The sequence below is a fragment of the Diadema antillarum genome, unplaced genomic scaffold (genome assembly GCF_040938485.1).
Source record: "Diadema antillarum isolate AM-2024a unplaced genomic scaffold, OU_Dant_1.0 scf00000001, whole genome shotgun sequence".
NCBI classification, from domain to species: domain Eukaryota; kingdom Metazoa; phylum Echinodermata; class Echinoidea; order Diadematoida; family Diadematidae; genus Diadema; species Diadema antillarum.
Window position 1 is genome coordinate 1692137 of NW_027270890.1, and position 24162 is coordinate 1716298.

The 24162-nt window shown below is 38.2% G+C and overlaps 1 protein-coding gene across 1 annotated transcript in view; it reads left to right on the plus strand.

Annotated features, from left to right (window-relative positions):
* The first annotated feature begins 313 nt into the window (after positions 1–313).
* LOC139721313 (transient receptor potential cation channel subfamily M member-like 2) overlaps positions 314–24162 on the plus strand; it is a 433859-nt gene continuing 410010 nt past the window's right edge. The window contains exons 1-2 of the mRNA XM_071632667.1: positions 314–565; positions 7485–7792. Of these exons, the coding sequence (XP_071488768.1) occupies positions 460–565; positions 7485–7792 (414 nt within the window). The 5' untranslated portion in view covers positions 314–459. The remainder of the gene's footprint in view (positions 566–7484; positions 7793–24162) is intronic.

The following is a 24162-nucleotide window of genomic DNA, read 5'->3' on the forward strand; positions in this document are numbered from 1 at the left end:
AAACTAACGTGACAAGTACAACGCCAACTGCAGCCACCCCGCGCCGATGCACTGGCTGCCACCAGCCGTCAGCCGCAGATTTTTCTACAGGTGGGACAAATGACAATGGAAAATCTAACGTGCTTAGAATTTCGTCGCAATTTTCTAAATGGTGCAACTTCAAACAAGCTGAAGGGAGCCATCGCATCGCCATCTGAATAGTCAATGCCATGCTCTTGGAATCTGAATATCTTCACACGCAATTTTCACTTTTCATCTGGTGTCGAGCATATAGAAAACATATTATTAGGCCATAACACTAACAGTTACTAGTTAAGTTCTAACGTTAGATCTAACGTTAACATTAACACGTTAGAGTTCTTTTTTGTTACATATCTATAACGTTAGAATGCCCCGTTAGAATCTATTCACCTGCTATCATATCACTCGCGCAATTCGATAAGGGATCCACGTTATTGAATGGATGGTTATCCCGGTTTAAAGCACAACGTTCGACCGGGGTATTTGGATCCCATCCGGCGTGATATCAGTGGCCTTGCAACTACACAGACAGATCCAACATCAGGTAGGGCCTAAATTTATCTTCAAGGCTTTGTAGGAGAGTTGATTGTATCACCGGACGCTTTTTTTCCGTGGCTCTGAATTCCGTACTCAGAGGTCGATATTTCGGCCAACAATAACACAAGTTATTCACAAAGTCCTGAAAATTACGAATTCGGCAAAATTGTGGAAATTATACCAGAGACTTCAATTAGAATCTACACCCCTCTCCAAAAAAAGTTGTTTTGTTTTTTGTGCGGTGTAAAATCGCTGTAATTCCAGGCACAATTTAATTTTTGTAACGTTACGGAATATTGATGTCTTTCGCATCTTGTCCATGTACCAGAACCACAATTCATACCCTTGATTCACCGGACACATTCAGTAAATTCACTACTGAGCGGACGACAAAGAAAAAATCGGCAAATGATTGAGGCTCAAATTTCGTATTTTAACGCTACAATATAATGTTAATGTGGTAAATGGAAATATGCGGTATGTTATTGTTGCGTCAATGCGTTGAGGCGCGTTGTGTCCATGCCAATGGCGCAGTGTGCGTGTGGTTGGCATGGGCACAACGCAACTTTTATTTTTCATGTGAATATAATGATGCAGATTTGATTGATTCTTGATTCTTCACTTTCACTTGAGAGAGAATGGACATACAAATGTATTCTCTATGAGCTCTGCTATGTTGAATAGTTAATAGGCTTGTATCTGTTATTCACTCTGTATTCGACATGTAGCTGAGGATAGTGCGGAGTTTAGACTGTCTGTTTGATTTGCTCAATAAATCATTGCAATTTCAACTCATGGAGACTGGCATCGTCAGCGTCATCTTATTAACCCGGTTTACAACAAATGGTGTCAGGAGTGGGATGATGACAGCCTGGCGGATTGCGACGTTCTGACGGTTCATCGAGTTGAAGAACCCTGATCGACGAATAACAGCCTCGAGTATGACGGAAGAACGATCCACGTTTCGCTCCGAGGAGACCTGCTGTTTTGACGACACTTTGGTAGCGGACAGGAGTATGCAGGAGTGATCTTGATGGTGTACGTTGATCAGCCGTGGTAGAGCAACGCTACTCTGTGAGGCAACTTCATGATGATCAGGCTCGTCGGTAGCAGACTGAAGACTGGAGCAAATGGTGCATCGAGAGTTTGCCGTAGATGTCTATCAGCGCGAGTGTACCACAGGAGCAGCAGAGTGTATACCACAGGAGCAGTAGGACATCGATCGGGATGTGACGGTTGGAGCTGATGGCATCTCACGCACTGAACAAGACGGTATTTGATAACTTTCGTTTAAACCGAATGGACTTCAGGCAGATTTTGACCTATGATGCCATTTGGGCATTACGTTTCATGTTTGAAAGTGATGTGTCTTAATTGGTCAGTTTAACTGCGTAATTAGTCATGTGTGAACAGTTTGTTTATAAGGATGTGCAAAGTGATAATTGCTCTTCGTCATCATATCGACAGGCAATAGGATTGTGTGTAAATCTCGCTCTAGGCCATGCTCAGATTGAAAAGTTTAGTGGGTATTGTGAAGATGGCACTGAAACACCTTTTTCTAACTGGATGGAAGGATTCAATTTTACAATTGAACCTTTCCATTTCAATGATGAGGAGAAGGCTTGGGTTTTGGTGAGCAACCTCACGGGGCCAGCAAGAGAGGAGATTCTTTATTGTCTGTCTGACGAGAAGCGGAGGAGTTTCACAGAGATTGTAAAAGCTCTCCGTCTATGTTTTAGTCGAGAGAATTCTCACTATTTACGATGTTTGCTCTATAATCGTGTACAACATGATAATGAAGACTTGGCAGACTTCAGTAGGGATCTCATTCGTCTTTATGCCAAATTGGTAGGTGCTGCAGACGATGAGAAGGAAGCTGCGGCTTTGAGGCAGCTTTAACAGGGATGAAGCTCTGTCAAATCAGTTTGTCAGTGGAACACGGGATGAGAGAGAACGAATTTTGCTAAGGCGTTTGCACATGAGAAATAGGGGAGGCCGATTTGAAGTGCTTAGGAGAGAAGCACTGTTAGTTCTCCGTGAAGATTGTATGCTAGAGGGAGATGGGCTGAAAATTGGGAGTGCTGATGCTGGAACACAAGGAGTGTTCACTGACCCGGTTGCTCAGCAGCTAGATCTTTCCTTAGATACAGCTGGACAGGAGAAGGAGGATGTCATATCTCTTTTGGATGGGGGATCGCAGATTCTGGGATGCGTTGATGTAGATGAGGGTGGTGCAGAAATTGATGCTGGGGGACATGGACATGAGTCATGTGATGAACAGGTTGATGCAAAGGATTTAGATGCTGGGGTGCTTCTAATTGCAAAACCTGTGGGAGAGGGTACCGAGAGGGGTCCCGAATTATCACATGAAGGTCAGGATGTTCAAAAGCATGCAAAAGTGCAGCCACTGAACACTCACTTAGCGCCAAAGGAGCGGTCAATTCCAAAAGGGGATGATATTTCTCATGGTGACATTGTTGTCAATAATGTAACAACAAGGGAGGCATGTATACCTAACTGTAACATGTGGAAGCATGGATGTCATGTTCAGGGAACGGTATGGGGGCCCTGGGAGTCAAATTGGAGACCGGATTTAGGGTTAGTCGCTGCAGGTTAGAAACCCGCTGTCCGTTCATGGAATTTGTTGTGAGTTGATTCGCTTACAATTACGTTCATGACTGCAGCTGAAACTTGTGTACCATCTCAAGTAGCAATGGATTTAGGAACTATGCGCATTTAGAGATGCAATCAATGCTAGAAATGATTATCAAGATATGGTTGTTTTAATTGATATGTGATTGATAAGAAGTTTTTAATGAGATATTGGAATAGTGATATGAAAGTATTTGAAATCACTACTAAGTGGAAAAACGAAGGAACTATATAATAGCCTTTATTGTTTTGTTTTGTTGGCAGCTGAACAACATGGCATTCTGACAATATTAGTGGTTGTTCAGTGAGTCAGGAATGTTTGATAATGAGAAATAGTTGGTCGAGAATTCATGCTTTGAATGATCCCTTAATTTGTGTGAAGTTTTGTAAATGAGCAAATCGCTGACTGTGACGATAATATGACACATAAAGCGGGGAAGTTACCGTATATCATAGCGGAGAAGCTTATTTTTGTTAGTTGTGAATTCTAACATTCTGTGACTTCACTTTGTTTTAACTGTGAATTTCGTAATATGTGTTATATTGATTCATTGAGAAGTACATTACTTTTAGAAAATCGATTATTATCATACGGGTCGTATGATATAATCGCGGGGAAGTTGCGTTGTTGTATGCATTTGGCATGTGTATTAAGAGACTTGTCTATATATTGCGTTTTGTTTTCTCGGATATTCTGTACATAACTGACAGTGTGGGACGGCTGAGTTCTACATCGAAACGGAACTGAAGAAAATTGTAACATGATGTGTTATTCTCTTGGCGCGGAACATTTATGCCATGTATCAAATATGAGTTTGTATATATGATTTACTGTAAATTTGGAAGATTCAAGAGTTTCAGCTCTTGGCAGATTTCATGTGTAAAGTTCAATTTTGTAGTATTTCGACGTTTGTATATTTGACTGGAAAAGCGGGGAACACACGCTTTCCTGAAGTATATTTTTGTATAGCATTATGTGCTGTTAATCCGCTCTTATATGAAATTGCTGTAAAGTGTAATGATTTGACATGAAGAGCGGGGAATTTTTTGTTATGTATCATTATGTATAATGTTATAAAAAAATGATATGATGTAATTGGGATTATATAACCCATGGTTGTGTTATATAATCGCGGGGAAGTTTGTGGTAAATGGAAATATGCGGTATGTTATTGTTGCGTCAATGCGTTGAGGCGCGTTGTGTCCATGCCAATGGCGCAGTGTGCGTGTGGTTGGCATGGGCACAACGCAACTTTTATTTTTCATGTGAATATAATGACGCAGATTTGATTGATTCTTGATTCTTCACTTTCACTTGAGAGAGAATGGACATACAAATGTATTCTCTATGAGCTCTGCTATGTTGAATAGTTAATAGGCTTGTATCTGTTATTCACTCTGTATTCGACATGTAGCTGAGGATAGTGCGGAGTTTAGACTGTCTGTTTGATTTGCTCAATAAATCATTGCAATTTCAACTCATGGAGACTGGCATCGTCAGCGTCATCTTATTAACCCGGTTTACAACATTAAACATGAACATTTCGAACAGTTCATGCGGCAAGACTTCCATATGTACCCCCCGCTATGCGTTATGTATCTACTAGGTCTAAGTACCGCGGTAACATGAATAAGTTTAGGTGGCTTTGGGATTAGGATTAGAGTTTACTCAGTGTAGGATTAGGGTTAGGGTTAGAGTTAGGGTAACATTGATCTCGGTGACGTAGAGAATCGAAATGCGGACTTCATAGTTCAGAGGAAGCTCATAATATGTGAGTCAGAGAATGTAGCTAGTAGGTGTACAACTGTACAAGTGCCTTTTAGTAAGGGGGTACATATGGAAGTCTTTCCGTTCATGCAGTAATAAAATCTTGTGAAAAATTGACATCTTCTAAACTAACGTTAGTGTTTTTTTTTCATTTTTGTGTCTCATTTTTTGCAATTTCGGGTACATACAAATTACAACGTTCTGTAGTGTGAGGCTAGTCTACGAAGCCCCGCGCGTATTGCACGAATGTCATCAGTACGCATCTACATGTAGGCCTAAATGTTAACGTCTGGAATTACCTTGCTGTCCGGTAATACCATACCGGTACCTGTAGATCTATATACCATGGAGTTATGTTGACAACGAGTAATTATTAGGCCAATTTAGGGCTAGGTGACATAATCCCTGTAGTTGTACTTGACCGAAAGATCGGTCTGTATACACTGTAGATCTGGTCGTCAGGGATATGTTCTGCGGAGACTGCCTGTGTCTGGCTTCAGCAGGGCTGCCAACCAAAAAATAAAATACTCCTCCGGACAGACAGGATCTTTCTGTCTATAGCCCTATGCTGATACAAGACCCTATTCCCAAGTATTACAAAGGCTAAAGACTTTAATTAGGGGTGGGGATAACGTTTTATGGTATAGTCGGTATTTCTAGAGGTCTATATGGTTATTCCATTCTGTTGAACCTCCTTGATTCTGCTTTACCCTGACATGTAAGGCTTGTATCATTCAACCAGTTGAGGACGAGTTCCAAGCATACAAGTACTTGCGTAGGTGCAGAGCTACCAAGTCTCACGCATTGTGAGTGAGACTCAAGCATTTAAGGTCCGTCTCACGATCTCACGCATGGAACCCATTTTTCTCACGCATTGGGAGCATAGCTTAAAGGATTAAAGTGAGAGTTGCAATTTAAAGGACAAGTTCACCTTCATAAACATAAGGATTGAGAAAATGCAGCAATATTAGTAGAACACATCAGTGAAAGTTTGAGGAAAATTGGACGATTGATGCAAAAGTTATGAATTTTTAAAATTTTTGTGTTTGAACTGCTGGAGGAGGAGACTACTACAGCTTGTGATGTCATATGAGTACAACAGTATAAAGAAAATGTAAAGAAAATTCAACATATTTTCATTTTTTTTTCGCATAATAAAAGAGCATTTGACTTGCCTCTTTCTAAAGGTAGGGGGAATAATATTACCCATGACATATGTCGGTAACGAATCAAGGGAATGTGTACTTTTTTCAAAAGATGAAATTTTGTGAAATTCTCTTTATATTTTCCTTACATTGTTGTACGCATGTGACATCGTACACTACAGTAGTCTTCTCATCCAGCGTTTACTCCACAAAAACTTCAAAAATTCATAACTTTTGAACGGATTGTCCGATTTTCCTCAAACTTTCAAAGATGTGTTCTACTAATATTGCTACAGTTTCTCAATCCTTATGTTTATGAAGGTGAACTTGTCCTTTAAGGCATATTTCCCGTTTGTAAATCAAAATATTAAAGTGAAACATAGTCATTTAAGTACAAAGTGTATGCACCAGCTTGCACCATTAAGAGCTAAAAATTGAAAAAGTTCCCTACCATGGGAGGGCGGAAACCCCCTCCCACTCCCTCCCCTCACTCAGTCGCTTCACTCCCTCGCTCACGCACATGCGCGCGCGCCAAGATGCTGAATCATGAAAATCTCACTCATAAAATTTTTTTGAACTTGGCATCTAGTCTATGGGAAATGTGTGTTGTAGCAAAATCAGCCTGTCCTCAACAGGTTAAAAGATGTGTGAGATGATTATCAATCAAGAACAAAAGTACATTACAGTGTAGCCCCCTCAAGATGACATTTTGTGTACTGGTGAACACTTTTTCCTAATCGTTATTGTGTTGACTTACCCAAGTTCACCAGTTATTCTATATTCCAGTACAAAACCACAAGATACATAATATTTACCTTCACCAAGGAAGGAGGTTACGTTTTCATTGGCATTGGTTGGTTTGTTTCTTTGTCTAGTTAACTGTCTGTCTGTGTGCAAAATAACTCAAAAAGTTGTGGACGGATTTGGATGAAACTTGCAGGAATAGTTGATTAGTGACAAAAGAAACAGATTATTAGATTTTGGTAATGATCTGGGAATATTTATGAATTTTTGAAGAAGTTTTGATCATTTTGCAGTTAGAGTCAATGAACTTAGGAGTTCAAGCTGCACATATTTGAGGTTTCCATATAATATGCGCTCTAAAGTGCAGCCTCTGCTCAGGCAAGGCGCTGCACAGCTGGAAGCTGATAACGTTAACAAAAGCCTTCTGTATTGGGAATATTGAGAAATTGGATGATTTTCAGCATGTGTGTATGGATAGAAATCAGCTGCTTGGCAGAGGTCTGCACTCTCAGAGTGCTTTTCTAGTTTTTTTAATGTTCCTGCTTGAATGTAAGGGTTGTGTTTCTAACATTAAATTTATCTTAACATGTGAGTTTTGTTTTGCTATTGCATTATAGATGAATCTTCTATGAGGGAACAGATCCAAGAGACAAGTATGACAAGTCCCCGCTCATTGAATGAAGGGCTGCACAATGGAGTTATACCACCAGACAGGATGTCATTGGCCCCAGGCCAGCCTGGCACAATTGGTCCAGCTGTTCCACCAAGTCGGGCAGTAAGCACTGTCAACTTGCTGCAACCCAATAACAAGGTCAGCCCGGCTGGTATTCAGCTTGTGAAGAAAGAACACGCCATCGTCTTGAGAAAGTATCGCAAGAGGAGAGGATCCAATGCCAGCTCTGTCAACATCTTCACAGAAGATCATGTGAGTATTGTACAAAGCTATAATCATAAGACCATGTTCATGTTAGCTCAGCTTAACCTGCTTATACAGGTATACTAAAGACATTTTCATCAGTCATGTGTAAAAAGTGAGTGATTTATCTAACAATACTTTTTATAAAATGCTGTACAACCCGCATATGAACCTTCTGTGCAGCATCTTGGTGAGCAGGTAAATATACAAGAAAGAATCTGAGACTTAATGGTCTGAATTCAAGAAGATGGTTTTAGACCATGGTTTATGCAAATTTCTTCTGCGTTAATACGATTTACAGATTGCGTACACCAACAGAGATGCACATTAAAATATCCCCCGTTGAAAGCTGTGAAAAGATAGCCGGGCCGCTGATTGGCTGATCGCCCTGCCGTCCGCTTCCCTGCATAGATTCACTACTCCATGGATCGGTGTGGTGTACACAATGCGTTGCACTCAACATGCGTGCTTGCCTTCGTGTTACGTAGCGGTTATGGCGGCGACCTCGCTGAAGAGCTCCTGTCAGTACACAACGCTACACAAACCATACAATATGGCGACCAATTTGCATTGTGGTGTTGAGCTTCTTATGTGTGTCGCTCCACACCTGTACATGTCGCTACCATTCATATCGCATGTATTGATACGCACACACTAACGAACACATCGAACAACTTCACAAATTCACACCTTAAAATCATGTAAGAATATGACTTATCAAATCTCAAACATAACAATAGCTTCACTGAATACATGGTTACACGGAAGGAGGAAAATATTTTGTCAAAAATCGAAAATTTGATGTTAATATGCCGAGTTTGATACCAAACTCAGCATATTAATATCAAACTGTTCGGCCGATCGCGCTGGAAATCGTCGCACACTATATGTTATAACATTGTGGGAAAATATGTAAATGACGGGAGTAAAGAGCTAATGATGATGCAGCTTCGGTGTAGCTCCCGATTCATGAATGAAAAATGACGTCATTGTGATGCGTGCGAGGGCAGTAGCGAATTGCGCATGCGCGGTGTTCAGGGCACAAGCCATCGTGAGATGTCCAGTAACAAATGTGCGTTGATATGCGCACACCAGAGATGCTTATTTCATGCTTAGTTTAGTCCATGGTCTGAATTTAAATCATGGTTTAAATTTAAACTACCCTCGTGAATTCAGGCCTTCAAGTAAATTAAGATCACAGATTTCCAGTTGATGCATACCCTTGAAATCTTTCAAAAATTGTACAGATGATGATTTTCAGTTCCAAAAGTGACTTCTCTATGTGAGGGATGGGACAAAATGTGCTCACAACAAAATACACTGTCTTAGTATGAATTTGTTTTTTCATGGCTCTGTTGAGTATATTCGTCATTTTTTATTTAACCCCAACAAAAGAGGGCAAAAATGGCTTTAACATGACTCCCTTGTATCGCTCAATTTTAAATGGGCACCATTCCCTGCTTGGGGGCTCCTAGAGGCAATGCCCTGGGAATTAGGAGGATGAGACAAAAGCCCCCAAATTAAGGTATTTTCTTGAAACTTAGTGTACACTTGTACTACCAAATAAAGATTCTCTAGAGGGAGTTTTGCGAAGATAAAGTCGCACACACTGATTTTGCGTGAGGACTGAAAATAAGTGAAATGGGTCAACCTAGCCGAACTTGACTTTTTCATATTTTCTGAAAGGTCTTCTTTTACATTATGCTAAAATTTGGTATCATAAAAGGGGCAGGAAAGTGTGTTTTTTTAGCAGTTGATCTTGAACATTTTTGGTAGAATAGTGTGATTAGGTGTGTCTTTAGAATCCATTTTTCATTTCTGAAAAACCTTGTCTACACTCTTCACTTTCAACTCTAATAACTTTTGAAAAGATAGTGCTACTGCTGATTTGAGTGATACATCATTTCACAGCTTAAAGTCTGCTCTTTCAGAATATGGTCTTAACTAAAAATTCATGTCTGACGACTTTTTGTTTGTTTTGAGGTGCAGGGTCACATATATGCAAGTACTGACTGGCAATGATTGTCTAGGGAATTTTGGGGTCATGGGGTCAAAGGTTAAGGTCAACTGCTCAAAATTTCACTATTTCCCTCATTAAATGCAATGCCTGCAGGATTTTTCTTGAAACTTAGTGTATTATGTATAATACCTGCTAGAGATTCTTTCCAAAGGTCAAAAGGTCAAATATCAAGTGAAATAGGCTCAAGGTTTCATCATAAAACTTTACTACATACAGCTGTATTTATGCATGCCCTGCCTGACAGTGATTCTCTTGGTAATTTTAGGGTCATATGGTCAAACATCAAGGGCCAAAGGCCAGGTTAAAATGCTAAGATTTTAGTTTTTGATACTGAAATTACACTTTTTCTCCATACCTTGAAATTACTCAATGCATTAACTTATAAAAGGGTAAAAAATCTTGAAACTGCCATCACACATTGTCAAGACATACTTTAGACCTACTGTATTACCACCATTAAGTCTTAGTGACGGCTTACGCGATAATCGTGTAGGGTGCAAGCCGCTCTGAATCGGGTGTTCACCGTCGTGTTGGGCTACAGCTTAAACGATTAACAATGACCAGTCCTTGCATCGTGTAATCAGTGAGGTAACACAATGGCTTTGTCCGCTGTATCCTGCCTGTTATTGCATGATTTAATGCTGAGACGATTTGGGTGTTGCAGTAGAATGATGTGACATGATCATTCATTAACAATGGTTTGGCAGAAATGCTCAGCCTTTGCCACAAATACACATGCATGTGAGCATAGTATCTCGTTTGGGAAGATCGGCAAAACTTGAATAAATTTATGATAAGCAGTCATCGTTTGTTGCTGCGTCATGTTCAAATGTACCTTGTAGTGTACTAAATATTATTCATAAATATTCCCATTTCCCTTGCCCTGTACCAAATTTGACACAATGGTAAATTGCCCTTAAATCACTGTTGCTGTGTGCTTGCATCCTATGTCCAATATTCCAAACATGAAGTGTCCACCTTGGTTTTTTTTTTTTTTTTTGTCCCCACCGAACGAGTTCGAGCAGGGGACTATGTAACGGGCTCCGTACGTGTGTGTGTCTGTGTGTCCGTCCGTCCGTCCGTCCGTGTGTGATCAAATTGTTCAATTTGCTACTTCTCTGTCATTTATGAGCCAATTTTGATTCTGTTTGCTTTATATGATAGCACTACATGGGAGCTTTGAAACTTCTACACAGAATTTCAGTTGTGACCTTTGACCTATATTGTACATTTTGCTTCATAATGCTACTCCTTCACCATTTCTAACCCGATTTCGATTCCGTTTGCTTAGTGTGATGGCACTAGGTGAGGGCTTCAAAACCTCTACACAGAATTTTGACCTTTCACTTCTTTGACCTTTGACCTTGATTTTTTACCTATATTGTACATTGGCTACAAAATGCTACTCCTTTGCCATTTCTAACCCGATTTCGATTCCGTTTGCTTTGTGAGATGGCACTAGGTGAGGGCTTCAAAACTTCTACACAGAATTTTGACCTTTGACTTCTTTGACCTTTGACCTTGATTTTTTACCTATATTGTACATTTTGCTACAAAATGCTACTCCTTCGCCATTTCTAACCCGATTTCGATTCCGTTTGCTTTATGTGATGGCACTAGGTGAGGGCTTCAAAACTTCTACACTGAATTTTGACCTTCGACTTCTTTGACCTTTGACCTTGATTTTTGACCTGTATTGTACATTTTGCTACAAAATGCTACTCCTTCACCATTTCTAACCCGATTTCACATCCGTTTGCTTTATGTGATGGCACTAGTTGAGGGCTTCAAAACTTCTACACAGAATTTTGACCTTTGACTTCTTTGACCTTTGACCTTGATTTTTGACCTATATTGTACACGTACATTGGCTACAAAATGCTACTCTTTTGCCATTTCTAACCCGATTTCGATTCTGTTTGCTTTATGTGATGGCACTAGGTGAGGGCTTCAAAACTTCTACACAGAATTTTGACCTTTGATTTCTTTGACCTTTGACCTTGATTTTTTACCTATATTGTACATTTTGCTACTAAATGTTACTTCCGGCGGGGACATATATTACACACCGCGTAATTTCTACTTTTCCTTGTTTTTTTTTTGGCTTAGTTATGGTGATCACCGAACGCTTTGCATAAATGCATGCGTTCAATATGAAATTATGTGTTAATTTTACGAGCAGAACAAATTACCACACTCGGTAACTGTTGATCTGTCCACTAGCTGTGGAGAAAAGTTGAAAATGTTCAAGTTTTTGCAAGCTAGATGAATAAGATACCATGTACACTTTGTATGTCACATAAGCTTTCTGCTAAAGAGAGCTAAAAAAAGTTTTAGATCACATAAACTAGAGTATAAACTTATACTAGGTGTTTCAAAAAACATTTCCCACTTTTGATTCTTAATAATTCATAAACTATATATCAGATAACACTGTCATTGATATGAGTAATAGCTGAATAGTGTACAATTTGGTTGAAGGTGGTTTGAATATGAAAACATAAATCAGTTTCATGAAATCCATAATTAATTTCACAGTTAGGTTCCAGATTTTGCTCTATTTTCAACCCTCTGTACAAAATTTCACTTTGCACAGGGGTCAATGGGTGTGTATGGGAGTGTGTGGTTAACACCCTGACAATGGTCCTAAACAATGGTTAGGGTTTGAATGCTTCATTATTTATTCATGAGAAATTCCACTATCACAACTATTCTTTATTCAGCCTCTGGCAGTATCTGTGTAAAGTCAAACGCCTGCCGATACTGTCGTTGGGTCTCGACAGTGCTCTCCCTACCGGTACTTCTAAAAAACGAAATTACAATGAATACCTTCTGTTCTATCGTAAACATGTTGACAGGAAGCAAAGAAAATCAATTAGAGTATACACTTGTGTAAATGGAGCCTTAAATAAATCTACTGTGAAACATATCGCCCCAATGATAAATGCTGCTGAACGCTTTACCAAAAATGATTTCTTTTTATCAAAAAGCGAACAATTTGTCAGACTATTTAATTAATAGTAGACAGTTGTACTAAAATGGGGAACTTTAGATCATTTTGCTTATTTATATTCCAAATTTAGTGATATGTGAAGCAAAAATTGAAAAGGATTGCCAGCTGGAATGGAATGTGGTGTTTGCAAGCACATGGAAACGTGTGCTTCCTTTTTCCATGTGCATGCAGTTTACCCTTTACCGTGCATGAATCCAGACTAGCAGTGCCCAGGGCAATCCACATGATTTATTGATTAAGCATTCATGTGCCTGGGAGCACTAGACTGACGCCTAGTCAACAGGTGGTTCAGGCATGTCCATTGTTCAGGGCCATTGTCAGCACACACTCACATACACATCATTGGTTCCTGTGCAAGGTTCAATTTTTGTACAGAGGGTTAAAATTTGACCAAAATCTGAAACCTTACTTCAAAATCAATCTTAGATTAAATGAAACTGATTTATGCTTTCACATTTAAATTACCTTCAACCAAATTGTACACTATTTAGCTATTATTTATATCAATGACAGTTTTATCAAATGAATATTTTTTGAGCTATTAATGATCAAAAGTGGGAAATGTTTTTTGAAACACCTAGTACTATATCCTTTTGCACCTTGTGTGGTGTCCTGCATCGCAACTGTGGGGTACTGCATCGCAACTGCCTTGGCTACAACGTCTTTTGCTCACTACTTGGGTATCTGAATTCAAAAAGAAAGCAAGAAGAATGTTAATCATATTCTATGAAGCAAATATAGAGTAACTGCGTCAGTAAGCGGCCGTGCAGCCGTTCGCGGCAGGTACAACATACACGGTAATATACAGCTAAACACAGCATTGCACTGTTACATGCACACTACACATATACTAACACACTAGCAATCAACAAAAACCAACCGATAAAATGGGCACGATCTCTGACGAAAGTGAAATTTTCTCACCTAAATGACAACATATCGCATCCAAAATGAAATTTCCTGTACTTCTTAACATAACAGTTAAGAAACAATGGTCCAAGAAACTGGATTTTTTGTCGTTTTCTCGATGTTCATGGATTTTGAAAACATATCCTCACGTAAAATAGAATTTTCGCGAGCCGATGTGGGCCGCCATTTTTTTCGGAAAGTGGACGTTACCATCGAAAAAAAATGAGAAAAACACGAGAAAGACATCAACAACACCGCCAGAATTGCGATCTTGTTTGCGGCCAATGCATGTGCGCACGCTATTTTCACGTGCTTTCGCAATGGGAATTGGCGCTTACGCAATGTTCGCGAGACATGTGAAGGCGTTCAGCTGAAGATCGCGGAGCACGCGCGTATTGCATAGGGATTGTACATCGTGCCGCAAGCAGAAATACTACGTCGCATATCGCCCTTATCGGCGAAAATTGTGCCAGGTTTTGCCCTCGTAAATCATGAAAACTGCGTTGGTCAATGGTAAATTTCTTTCATGAAAACAATTGCGTTAATGAATAATCTTGTCTATGATATATGAAATGGTTGAAAATAATTTGCCTGGTTTGTTTACAAGTTGGAAAAACCCTTAACAATGCTTAAACTGCCGCAAACGGGATATTTTACTCTATAACATCAAAATTTTGGTCCTCATTTCAATCTTTTAAGGGGCTGAACTATATTTTTTTCTTGGCATTAATTTCTATTGCTATTCAGTACCACTGTTTCAAGTACATTTATTGCTACTTATTACGCCAAATATCAGTTAATACTTGTAAATGAAATTTCATGCAGATAGGTTAAGTGTGGATGTGTACAGTTAGTAGAAAAATACAAGATGTGATTATCCATTGAACTTCATGGCAAATCAACTTCCACTTTTTTATTCATCATTATTATAATTACAATTGTATATGGTCAGTTTCACAGTAAAGGGTGTAACTTTGATGTGGCAAGGGTCAAAAATTAAAGTTGTGTTTCCATTTTTATCTTTGCCTTTATTTCACATAGGAATGTCTATATTTTCAATATTTTGTCATTTCAGAGCTTAATTCTTTGGCTAAATATGAAAAATGAAGTGACTATTATGGAATTTTAGATAAATTTAGGTAAAAACAACAAGAATGTTTTGGTCACCCACAGCAACCAAATGAAGATAAATGGTGGATGTAATGCAACTTTTCATTTGCTGTGAACATGTATTTGAAATATCAAAACACTTTTCCCCCAACAGATATTCGCTCTTGCAATTATTTGGATGTGAACTTCAAATTCCAGGGTAAAAATGGTACCTGACAAACTATTTTTAAGTTAAAAGAATGTTCTAGAAGCAAGAGCCACTCTAAACATAGCCCTAAATTATCTCTTGGTAACAAACATTTATCAACCAAAATCCCAAAGAAATTCGATTATTTTTGACAAAGTTGGAATTTTCAGACTTGTGAGTTTCGGAGGCTTCAGTTAACAATCTAGTGTGTTTCGGAGGCTTCAAAACTGCTAACACAAAGTTCTAGTCTTGTATTCACTTAAAATAATAAAACTACAGTAAGCAACTATCACTACATGCTAGAATAACGACAGGGCATCAATAAAATGTGAATAACAGTATACAGATGTACATTCTATGGCAGTGCATAATGTTTATCCTTCATACTTATTAATATAAGGAAATTGGCTTCCACAAAAGTGAATAACAAACTGTGTACACTTTGACCAATGCTAAGTTCAAATTTATGACATTACATGAGGCAATATGATTCTAAAGGGAACTGCAACAGTAGCAACAAAGGTACACTGATTAGGAACATCTTCTTTTTTCTTTTTCTTTTTTGCGACTTAAAGTTAGCAGCAATGCATGTTTCGGAGGCTTCATCATAACTGTTAACATGCAAAAATGGTCCATTTTAAGGTGATATGAAGTACATTAATGCAGCTGATTGTTTCCAAATACACAACTAACAATGTTGTAACATGTAAAATAGTATTTACTTGTATGCAGAAAAAAGACTTTCCAACATATAATAAGAGACAAAGAAAAATATTTTAAATCTTTATGCTCAGTTGTATACATACACTGTATTTGCATTGGCAATGCAGAACATGATTAGGCTACACACGTACAGCTGTATGCATGTGTTTTGTCAAACTTTTCATCATAATGCAGTAAGAATTACTTTCAATGAGTTAGAATTGTAGCTAGACTTAATGCAAAGATTATGCTTGCATGCTTTATAAGTGCAGTTTGTGGGATGTACTAGTATATTGACATAAACCACCCATCATTCATAATTGTTTTTATGTGAAATCAATTTCAACTGTTGATGAGAAAGGGATAGAAAATAGACTATGTGACGGCATGACGGTTAGATTACAACATAGCATTGTAAAATATAGAAAGGGGAAAAAAGGCTTATAAACATTCTTTTGCATATGGACCATGCCTGATATCCCCTACTATAGCTATCAAATGCAGTGATCATGGTCATAGAACAGCACTCTTAAACACTGATCAGCCATTTCATGTAAGGGTCATCATCAAACTGTCATCATCAAAATGGAGTTGGAATAATCAATATATTGGTGATATTATCATGGAGCTCAATAGAAATTGAAATGGTCAAGATCCCATTCATCTTTTTGAATCGCCTGTTGAAAAGATAAATGTACATACCCTACCCATGACTGTGTATGAATTTGAATTTAAAAAAAAATGTTGATCAAATGTATAGTTCCCTATAATATATGATAGTTAGAATTTTACTTTCTTTTTATGTGGTATACAAGTCACCCCTGTTTCATATAATTTAATTTTTGATTTATCAATTCTTCAAAGGCTTCTTTTTTCATAGTTATTTTTATAAAATTCCAATTTGTGTGACTCCTGTGACAGCTAGGAGGCCTGTTTTTGAAGGTACACATTGAGAAATTGCTAACAGAACTTTTACTGTTTCTAAAAATGACAACCTTTTTAGCAAAAAATTAAAAAGCAGCAAATGTGTTGAAATATTTAAGTTTGTTAGAAACCCACAAGTTTGTTTTAAATAGTACATAAACCCACAGACTACAGTTTTAACCCTTTGAATTTCAAAATAGTTAGGGGCTTGTGACTTTTTTCCAGAAAAGCCAGGACTAAACAGATTATAAAGATTTCAATCATTTCAATATTGTTCTTCATGAACATAACTTCTCCAGTCACCCACCCATGTGAACTACATGGACATGTACCCCATGACAACAGGCTATTTATAAGTAGAGGTCTATATGTCATTATAAGCAATCCTATCCCAACCATTACTGTCCATTTACTGCACTGAGAACTACATCCGCAAACATGTCATAGAGTCTCACACGTGTATGCAAAGAGATGTTTTGTAACACAAGTTACATTTTGTTTAATCAAAAATAGTCAAGTGGTTCATGCCAGCATGATAAAGTATGGAAAATAGGGTATGGTATCAAGATTGTGTTGCACCTAGCATGCATTAGATCTGATATACATGTACAGACTGACATTAAAACCTGTCTGAATGAAGTAATCAAATGTCAAAATTCCAAAGCAGTACTCTGTGATCCAAGTCACACCACAGAAATGATAATCTGCAAGACGTTAGCTATTTTCAAATCCACTCACAAATTTATTGATTAATTACTTTTCCTCCAAATAAGTATTGGAAATGAAAGCCAAAGAACTTGTTAAGAAATGGAAAGCTGAAAAAGTCAAGATTTTAGTGTGGCAAAAACAAATGCCATGTGAGTAAACAATGGAATGGATTTGTCAATGGGTTATGAATGGACATGTAAAAGATTGTGTTTTGAAACTATTACACTCAGATGATAGTGAGTCGAAAGTGTAAAAATCCAAAAAATATTTTCCACCATTTGCTCTTGATCATGCATTAAAAAGATACAACCTTAAATTCAAAAGTAATATATTTCTTAGTTAAGTGCATGCTTCCCTCTTGAATAACCATCTATTAAAGTCCTTGAATCTTCAGGACAGAAATAGTGTTCAGTTCTTTTAAAAAAAAGTGTATTTAACACTAAATAATCAAGTAATTGTTTGGTCTTCATCATCAAAGTGTAACCAGTCAAAAGAGTGATACAAATATGGTCACAACACTTCAACTTCTCTCAAGAGTAAAAATGAGTTATCCAACTTAAGAACATTGATGTATCCACAACTACTTGCTTTGTTGCGCTACTGTTGCATGATGTGCAATGGGCATGCACGCAAGCTGGAAGTCACTTTCATTACTCACAATATCTAGCCTGTTCTATTGTTTCAAAAGGAAACCGACAAAATAAATGTTTTTCATACATTTAAACAACTATCTACACCTTGCTTGAGGAATCATTACATCTCATTCAGTCCAAACAGTTATTTGATAGACTTAGAATTACACAATTGTAATCAAAACATTCCATTTACATGCTGTTAACATAAAATGAAGCCTCCGAAACATCTGGAAAATTAATTTGGTATGCCTTATGTTTTCATGAAAATCATGTATGTTATGTAGAAAGTGATGGATAAATTGTGTCTTTTTTGGTTGATATACACTGTTAAACATATTTGTGGGGCAACATTCTCATCTGCTCATATTTTATTGCTGAATGAAAAGGTGAGTTATGTGTGACACGTCTGCACTGTTGAAGAAAAATAGGTAAATCGTATAGTAAATCTATATTGGTGAGTAAATAAAGCAGCCAGAAAACTGAATGTGATTAAATATCTTTAGATATGTCATAAGCAATCATTGGGTGGGTGAACAATAAATCTAATTTGATTTTGTCCAGAGAAAATCACAAAAATGCAGTGTTAACATCCGTTTGAAGCCTCCGAAACCACTTTTTCTCTATAAAGTGTATTGGCTCAAAAAATTATTGCAGTATCATAATGTTTTTATCATTTTTGTTGTCTGTCCATGTCTGTTGATGATTTCATGGCATAATTTGGGGCAGACATCAAAGAATTTATCAGAAATGTCAAATTACATGTTTTTGCTGTTTCGGAGGCTTCAATGCGTCTCGGAGGCTTCACGTGTTAACGGAAAATTTGTATTGTCTCCTATTTTCAGAGTGTTTGTCGGATCTTAACTATTTTAGGTCTATTAGGTTAGGGCCCCATATCCTACATTTTGACATATAGATTAGGTCGCTTCTCTTATCTATATTCATATTATTTGACTAAACACTTTGTTTCGGAGGCTTCAAAACTGCTAACGGAAATTTCACTTGATGGAATCAAATTATCACAAAATTTCAAATAGCCCTAGAATCAAGTAAACTTTGATGTAAGTCTAAAGTTTAGATGTACCTTACTATTTTCAGCATAAAAGAAAGTAACCAAAACACACCCACTGATCATTACTGTCCATCAAAGTTTGTAAACAATTGTTAACGGAAAATGAAGCCTCCGGAACCTCAAATTTGAAGTCATAGTATTCTAAAATAAAGGGCCAGATGCAAACCAAACTAATTTGGTCATTTCAATTGACCATACAACTATGCTTTTAACATAAAAAATTAGATCTCTGCAGTTGCTGTAGAAAATTATTAACATTTCAAAAATGTTATATAAATTTCAATGCAACAAAATAGTCACTTTTAGGGTACATATGTGACTGTCAAAACAAAACGCATCAATACCTGGACCTGATTATGCTACCCAAGGTGGCTAGTCATAAGGTGACTCACATGGGAAAAAATCTTTGAGATTTGTAAATCTATGTGTTCAGGGTGGGCAAAAAGGCTAAAAATTGAAAGTTACACCCTTTACCGTGAAACTGACCATATCATAAGTATTAGGACTATTATCATTTACATGTGGCCCGATGAGGCTACCAAGAAAATCAGTCAGCGTGGAGTCATGTACGTATACTCTGTTTACATGTTTCATATGATACAAGTACATGTATATCCGTCTTTATTTTTAAGTCTATAACCATCACTTCATTTACAATGTTATACTTACTGGTCCCTTCTATTTCCTTTTTTATACCCCCGCCAAACGAAGTTTGAAGGGGGTATATAGGAATCACCGGACGGTCGGGCGGTCGGGCGGTCGGGCGGTCGGGCGGTCGGTCGGGCGGTCGGTCGGGCGGTCGGTCCGTTGCAAATCTTGCGTCGCGAACTACTTCCTCAGTTTTCAACCGACTCCCATAAAACTTGGCACAGATGTGTGCCTTGGGTTGTAGATGTGCAAGACGTATTTTTTGACAGTACCCAAAAGTACGTTGCCATGGTAACAGCATATTATGGGCAAAAATGGGTACAAATCTTGCGTCGCGAACTCCTCCCACAGTTTTTGATCAATTTTTATGAAATTAGGTACAGATGTTCATCTGAATATGTTAATGTGCAAGACACATATTTCCGCAGTGGCAAAAAGTGCGTTGCCATGGTAACGGCATGTTATTGGTAAAATATAGGGCAAAATGCTTCATGGCAAAACTGCTTCATCAGTGTTCTTCCAATTCTCATGGAATTCATATTGAATGTTTGTCTTAGGATATAGGTCAGCATGACACATTTCTTGACAGTGACAAAAAGTATGTTGCCATGGTAACAGCTCACATATTATGAGCCAAAATGATGGAAAATTTTGTGTTGCAAACTACTTCCTCAGTTTATGCCCAATTTCCATGAAACTTGGTACAGATGTGTGCCTTTGGTTGTAGATGTGCAAGACGCATTTTTTGACAGTACCCGAAAGTATGTTGCCATGGTAACGGCATATCAATGGCAGAAGATCAAGGAAAGATCTTGCGGATTTAACTACTTCCTCAGTTTTTTGACCAAAGCTTATGAAATGTGGCACACACCTTGATCTTGGTGGGAAGATGTGGAAGACATATTTTTCGGACGTGTCGGAAGCTGCGTTGCCATGGTAACGGCATATAAATGGCAGAAGATCAAGGAAAGATCTTGCGGATTGAACTACTTCCTCTGTATTCGACTGAAGCTCATGAAATGTGGCACACACATTGGTCTTGGTGGGAAGATGTGCAAGACATATTTTTTGGATGTGTCGGAAGCTGCGTTGCCATGGTAACGGCATATTAATGGCGGAAGATCAAGGAAAGATCTTGTGGATTGAACTACTTCCTCAGTTTTTGACAAAAGCTTATGAAATGTGGCACACACAATAGTCTTGGTGGGAAGATGTGCAAGACATATTTTTCGGACGTGTCGGAAGCTGCGTTGCCATGGTAACGGCATTTAAATGGCAGAAGATCAAGGAAAGATCATTCCTTGGGTAAGACTGTCGTCACGGGGTGGGGGTATTAATCACCTTCAGTGATATTTCTAGTTTTTTTTGGGGGGGGGGCACATTTTAGTCTGTTATTCTCTATACTTGAGAAGACAACAAAAAATCAAAGTGAACAGGCAAATTAGACAGTGCTATTATATTGCATGGAAATGTAGTACAAGACATGACAATGGGAAACTGGTATTCCAGACCAATTTTCAAATAATTGAACTAACGCTGCACAGTTTTCTGCTTCAATTTTCAACAAGAAATATGCTACGATGATCTTGTTGAGCAGATGTCTCCTTGGAACAATCAGAACTCCTTCCCTCAGCTATTGAAGTATCTCCTCCCCCGTGGAGTGATGTGTGTGTTGATTTCCTGGGCAAATAAGTAAAATTTAATGGTTTCATGAATCATACAAATGGCATGAGGGTAATAGGTCCCTCCAGTTTACATTATAAACTTGAAGTTCAAATAAACCATTTAATATACATATTTGACATAAGCAACAGCTGTACTTACACAACTCAAGACTGACCATAACATGATTTTCACTTTGTCGATACGGCAAGTACACATTTTTCTTAAATGCAAGTACACCTCTCAAGGCATTCATTTTCAGAGGGAAGGACAGCTCCAAAACTGCTCCATGAAGTATTAAAATACTTGAAAATCATTTCTTCAAACAAAACAAAACCAACCAAGCTTTCAGTCTCTTAATGTAGCCTCTTATGTAATTACTGAGACTCTAGAATGTTAATTAAATGTCAATCAATTTCAAAGTAGTCTCCCTTCATTAATCATCGTGGAAAATAACAGAAAAGCTTACAGCAGGGTTAGTGCAATGGAAGTCCATATCTCAGACGCTCCTTTGCTGATGTTGGCCCGGTGTTTCCAGCATTCGTCAACCCTGCATTCAATGGCTAGTCGTTGGCCACATCTGGGGGGCATTTCATGAAGGGTTTTGTCAGATATTTCGTCTGACAAAATGTTAAAAGCTACTAAATTCCTTGCATCTGATTGGCTGAGAGCAAATTTGTCCGACAAGTTATCAGACAAAAACGCTTCATGAAATGCCCCCCCCCCCCCCCCAGTACTTCGTCAATCTGGTGATCTTCACCCTCTTGGTGTGACAGAGACTGTACAGCTATCAATATCTGTCTTCGTTCTCCAAGTGATGACCCCTACATCGAGTTCCTTTATATCACCATTACTCGATCCCAAAGAACTATCATGTCTAGGCTTCCTAGTACGTCTTTATCTGGAGGAAAGCATGAAAACACAATATTCAGAAATGGATTTAGAACTCGTCTCCACAAGACAATACACTTGTATGAAGTTCTGTTTTGTCCACACTAATACTAAGTGTGCACCAATACAAAAGCTAGTAATTTTTAGCTACATCAGCATATTTAGAAAGACTGAGTCAAAGATGATCTCAGCCAAATTTCAATACCTAAGGTCACCTGTAACTTTCATAAAAAACAATGTTGAAATATAGTACCCGTTGTCGTCTGCTACATAGTCCATGGGCCAGGCCAGATATTGGTACCATCTGAGGTGGCAAAACCTTTTTGGTGTCATTTTGTTTGTCGGGCATAGATATGCTTATCAAGCTATGATAGCATTTCCAAATGAGTAGCTTAGTCATAGTAAATGAATTTTTAACCAATTTGGTTTCGTTGTTATATCCCTATACTTCTGAATCGAAACTAACCGCCATACAAAGAAGAGCACAGTCTTCTGTATGTTCCATAGAGCTGTAAAATGCAGCTCTATGGTATGTTCACAGGTGTTCTGTTGTAAACGCGGTGCGCTTAGTCTTTATTCAAGGCAGCGAAGGGAATATCCAAAGGTTATGATGTCCACAGCGCTTAGTCCTTATTCTAGACGGCGAAGGGAATATCCAAAGCGTATGATACAGTGTATATCCTTTTATCTAAAAACAACAACAACAACAAAAGCAATTCCTAGTGAATTTTACCGTATTTTTCAATCATTTATCATTTTCCTGTGAAAACGCTACGGTGAAAATGCTGATACCACGCCAAGTGTCGCTTTATTTCCCTCCAACAATATAAGATAATGCAAAAACAATGTACCGGTACACTACGATACATTATAATGAATGATATTGTAAATGAACAGAGTGATTTTTGTTTAAAACTGACGTATTTGTTGATAGGGTATAGTATAAAAACAGCATAGATAATCCCTTTTATGAGGAACTTTAGATATGATAACGGTACATTGGTCTAGATAAAGAACTAAGCGCACCGCGTGACAGCTGTGGACATCATAACCCTTTGGATATTCCCTTCGCTGCCTTGAATAAAGACTAAGCGCACCGCGTTTACAACAGAACACCTGTGGACATACAGAAGGCAGTGCTCTTCTTTGTATAGCGGTTTAGTTTCGATTCAGAAGTATAGGGATATAAATACGAGACCAAATTGGTTAAAAATTCATTTATTATGACTAAGCTACTCATTTGGAAATGCTATCATAGCTTGATAAGCATATCTATGCCCGACAAACAAAATGACACCAAAAAGGTTGTGCCACCTCAGATGGTACCAACAACCCATTTTTCGGGTCTTGGCCCATGGACTAACAAGGGGGGATCGATCTCCATGATGTGTGAGTGCGCTAATCTTCAGCTACAAGTGTGTTGTCACAGTGGACTAACACAGTTACATGCATCATACTTCTTACCTAGATGATCGCCACACATGACGTGGGAGTGCAATAGCACTATATTCTCCCGGCTGTGTGGATGCTCGAATGTGGTGGCAAATGAAAGTCCTTTTTACTACGTATAATGAACAATAATTATAAATCACCAAAATTCACTATTTTTTATTACCGTACCGATCGAGATCACCATCTGGCAACACAGTATCAGTGATTCAGCTGTCTACTCAAAAGCAATGTAGAGTTTCTAGACGCTTCTAATCTTTTGCTTTAATTAGCACAGCTTAGGCCAAGTAAAAAAAGAAACCAGTTTCTCGTCCTCGCGCGCATCGATTTTGGCTGCCGCATCGATTTTTTTACTATTTACTATTTTCAAAATGGCGCTGAACATACCAAGAAATTCATAATTCTCGTCCCAGCCCGCTCCCCGCCCGCATCGATTTTCAGTTGCCGCATCA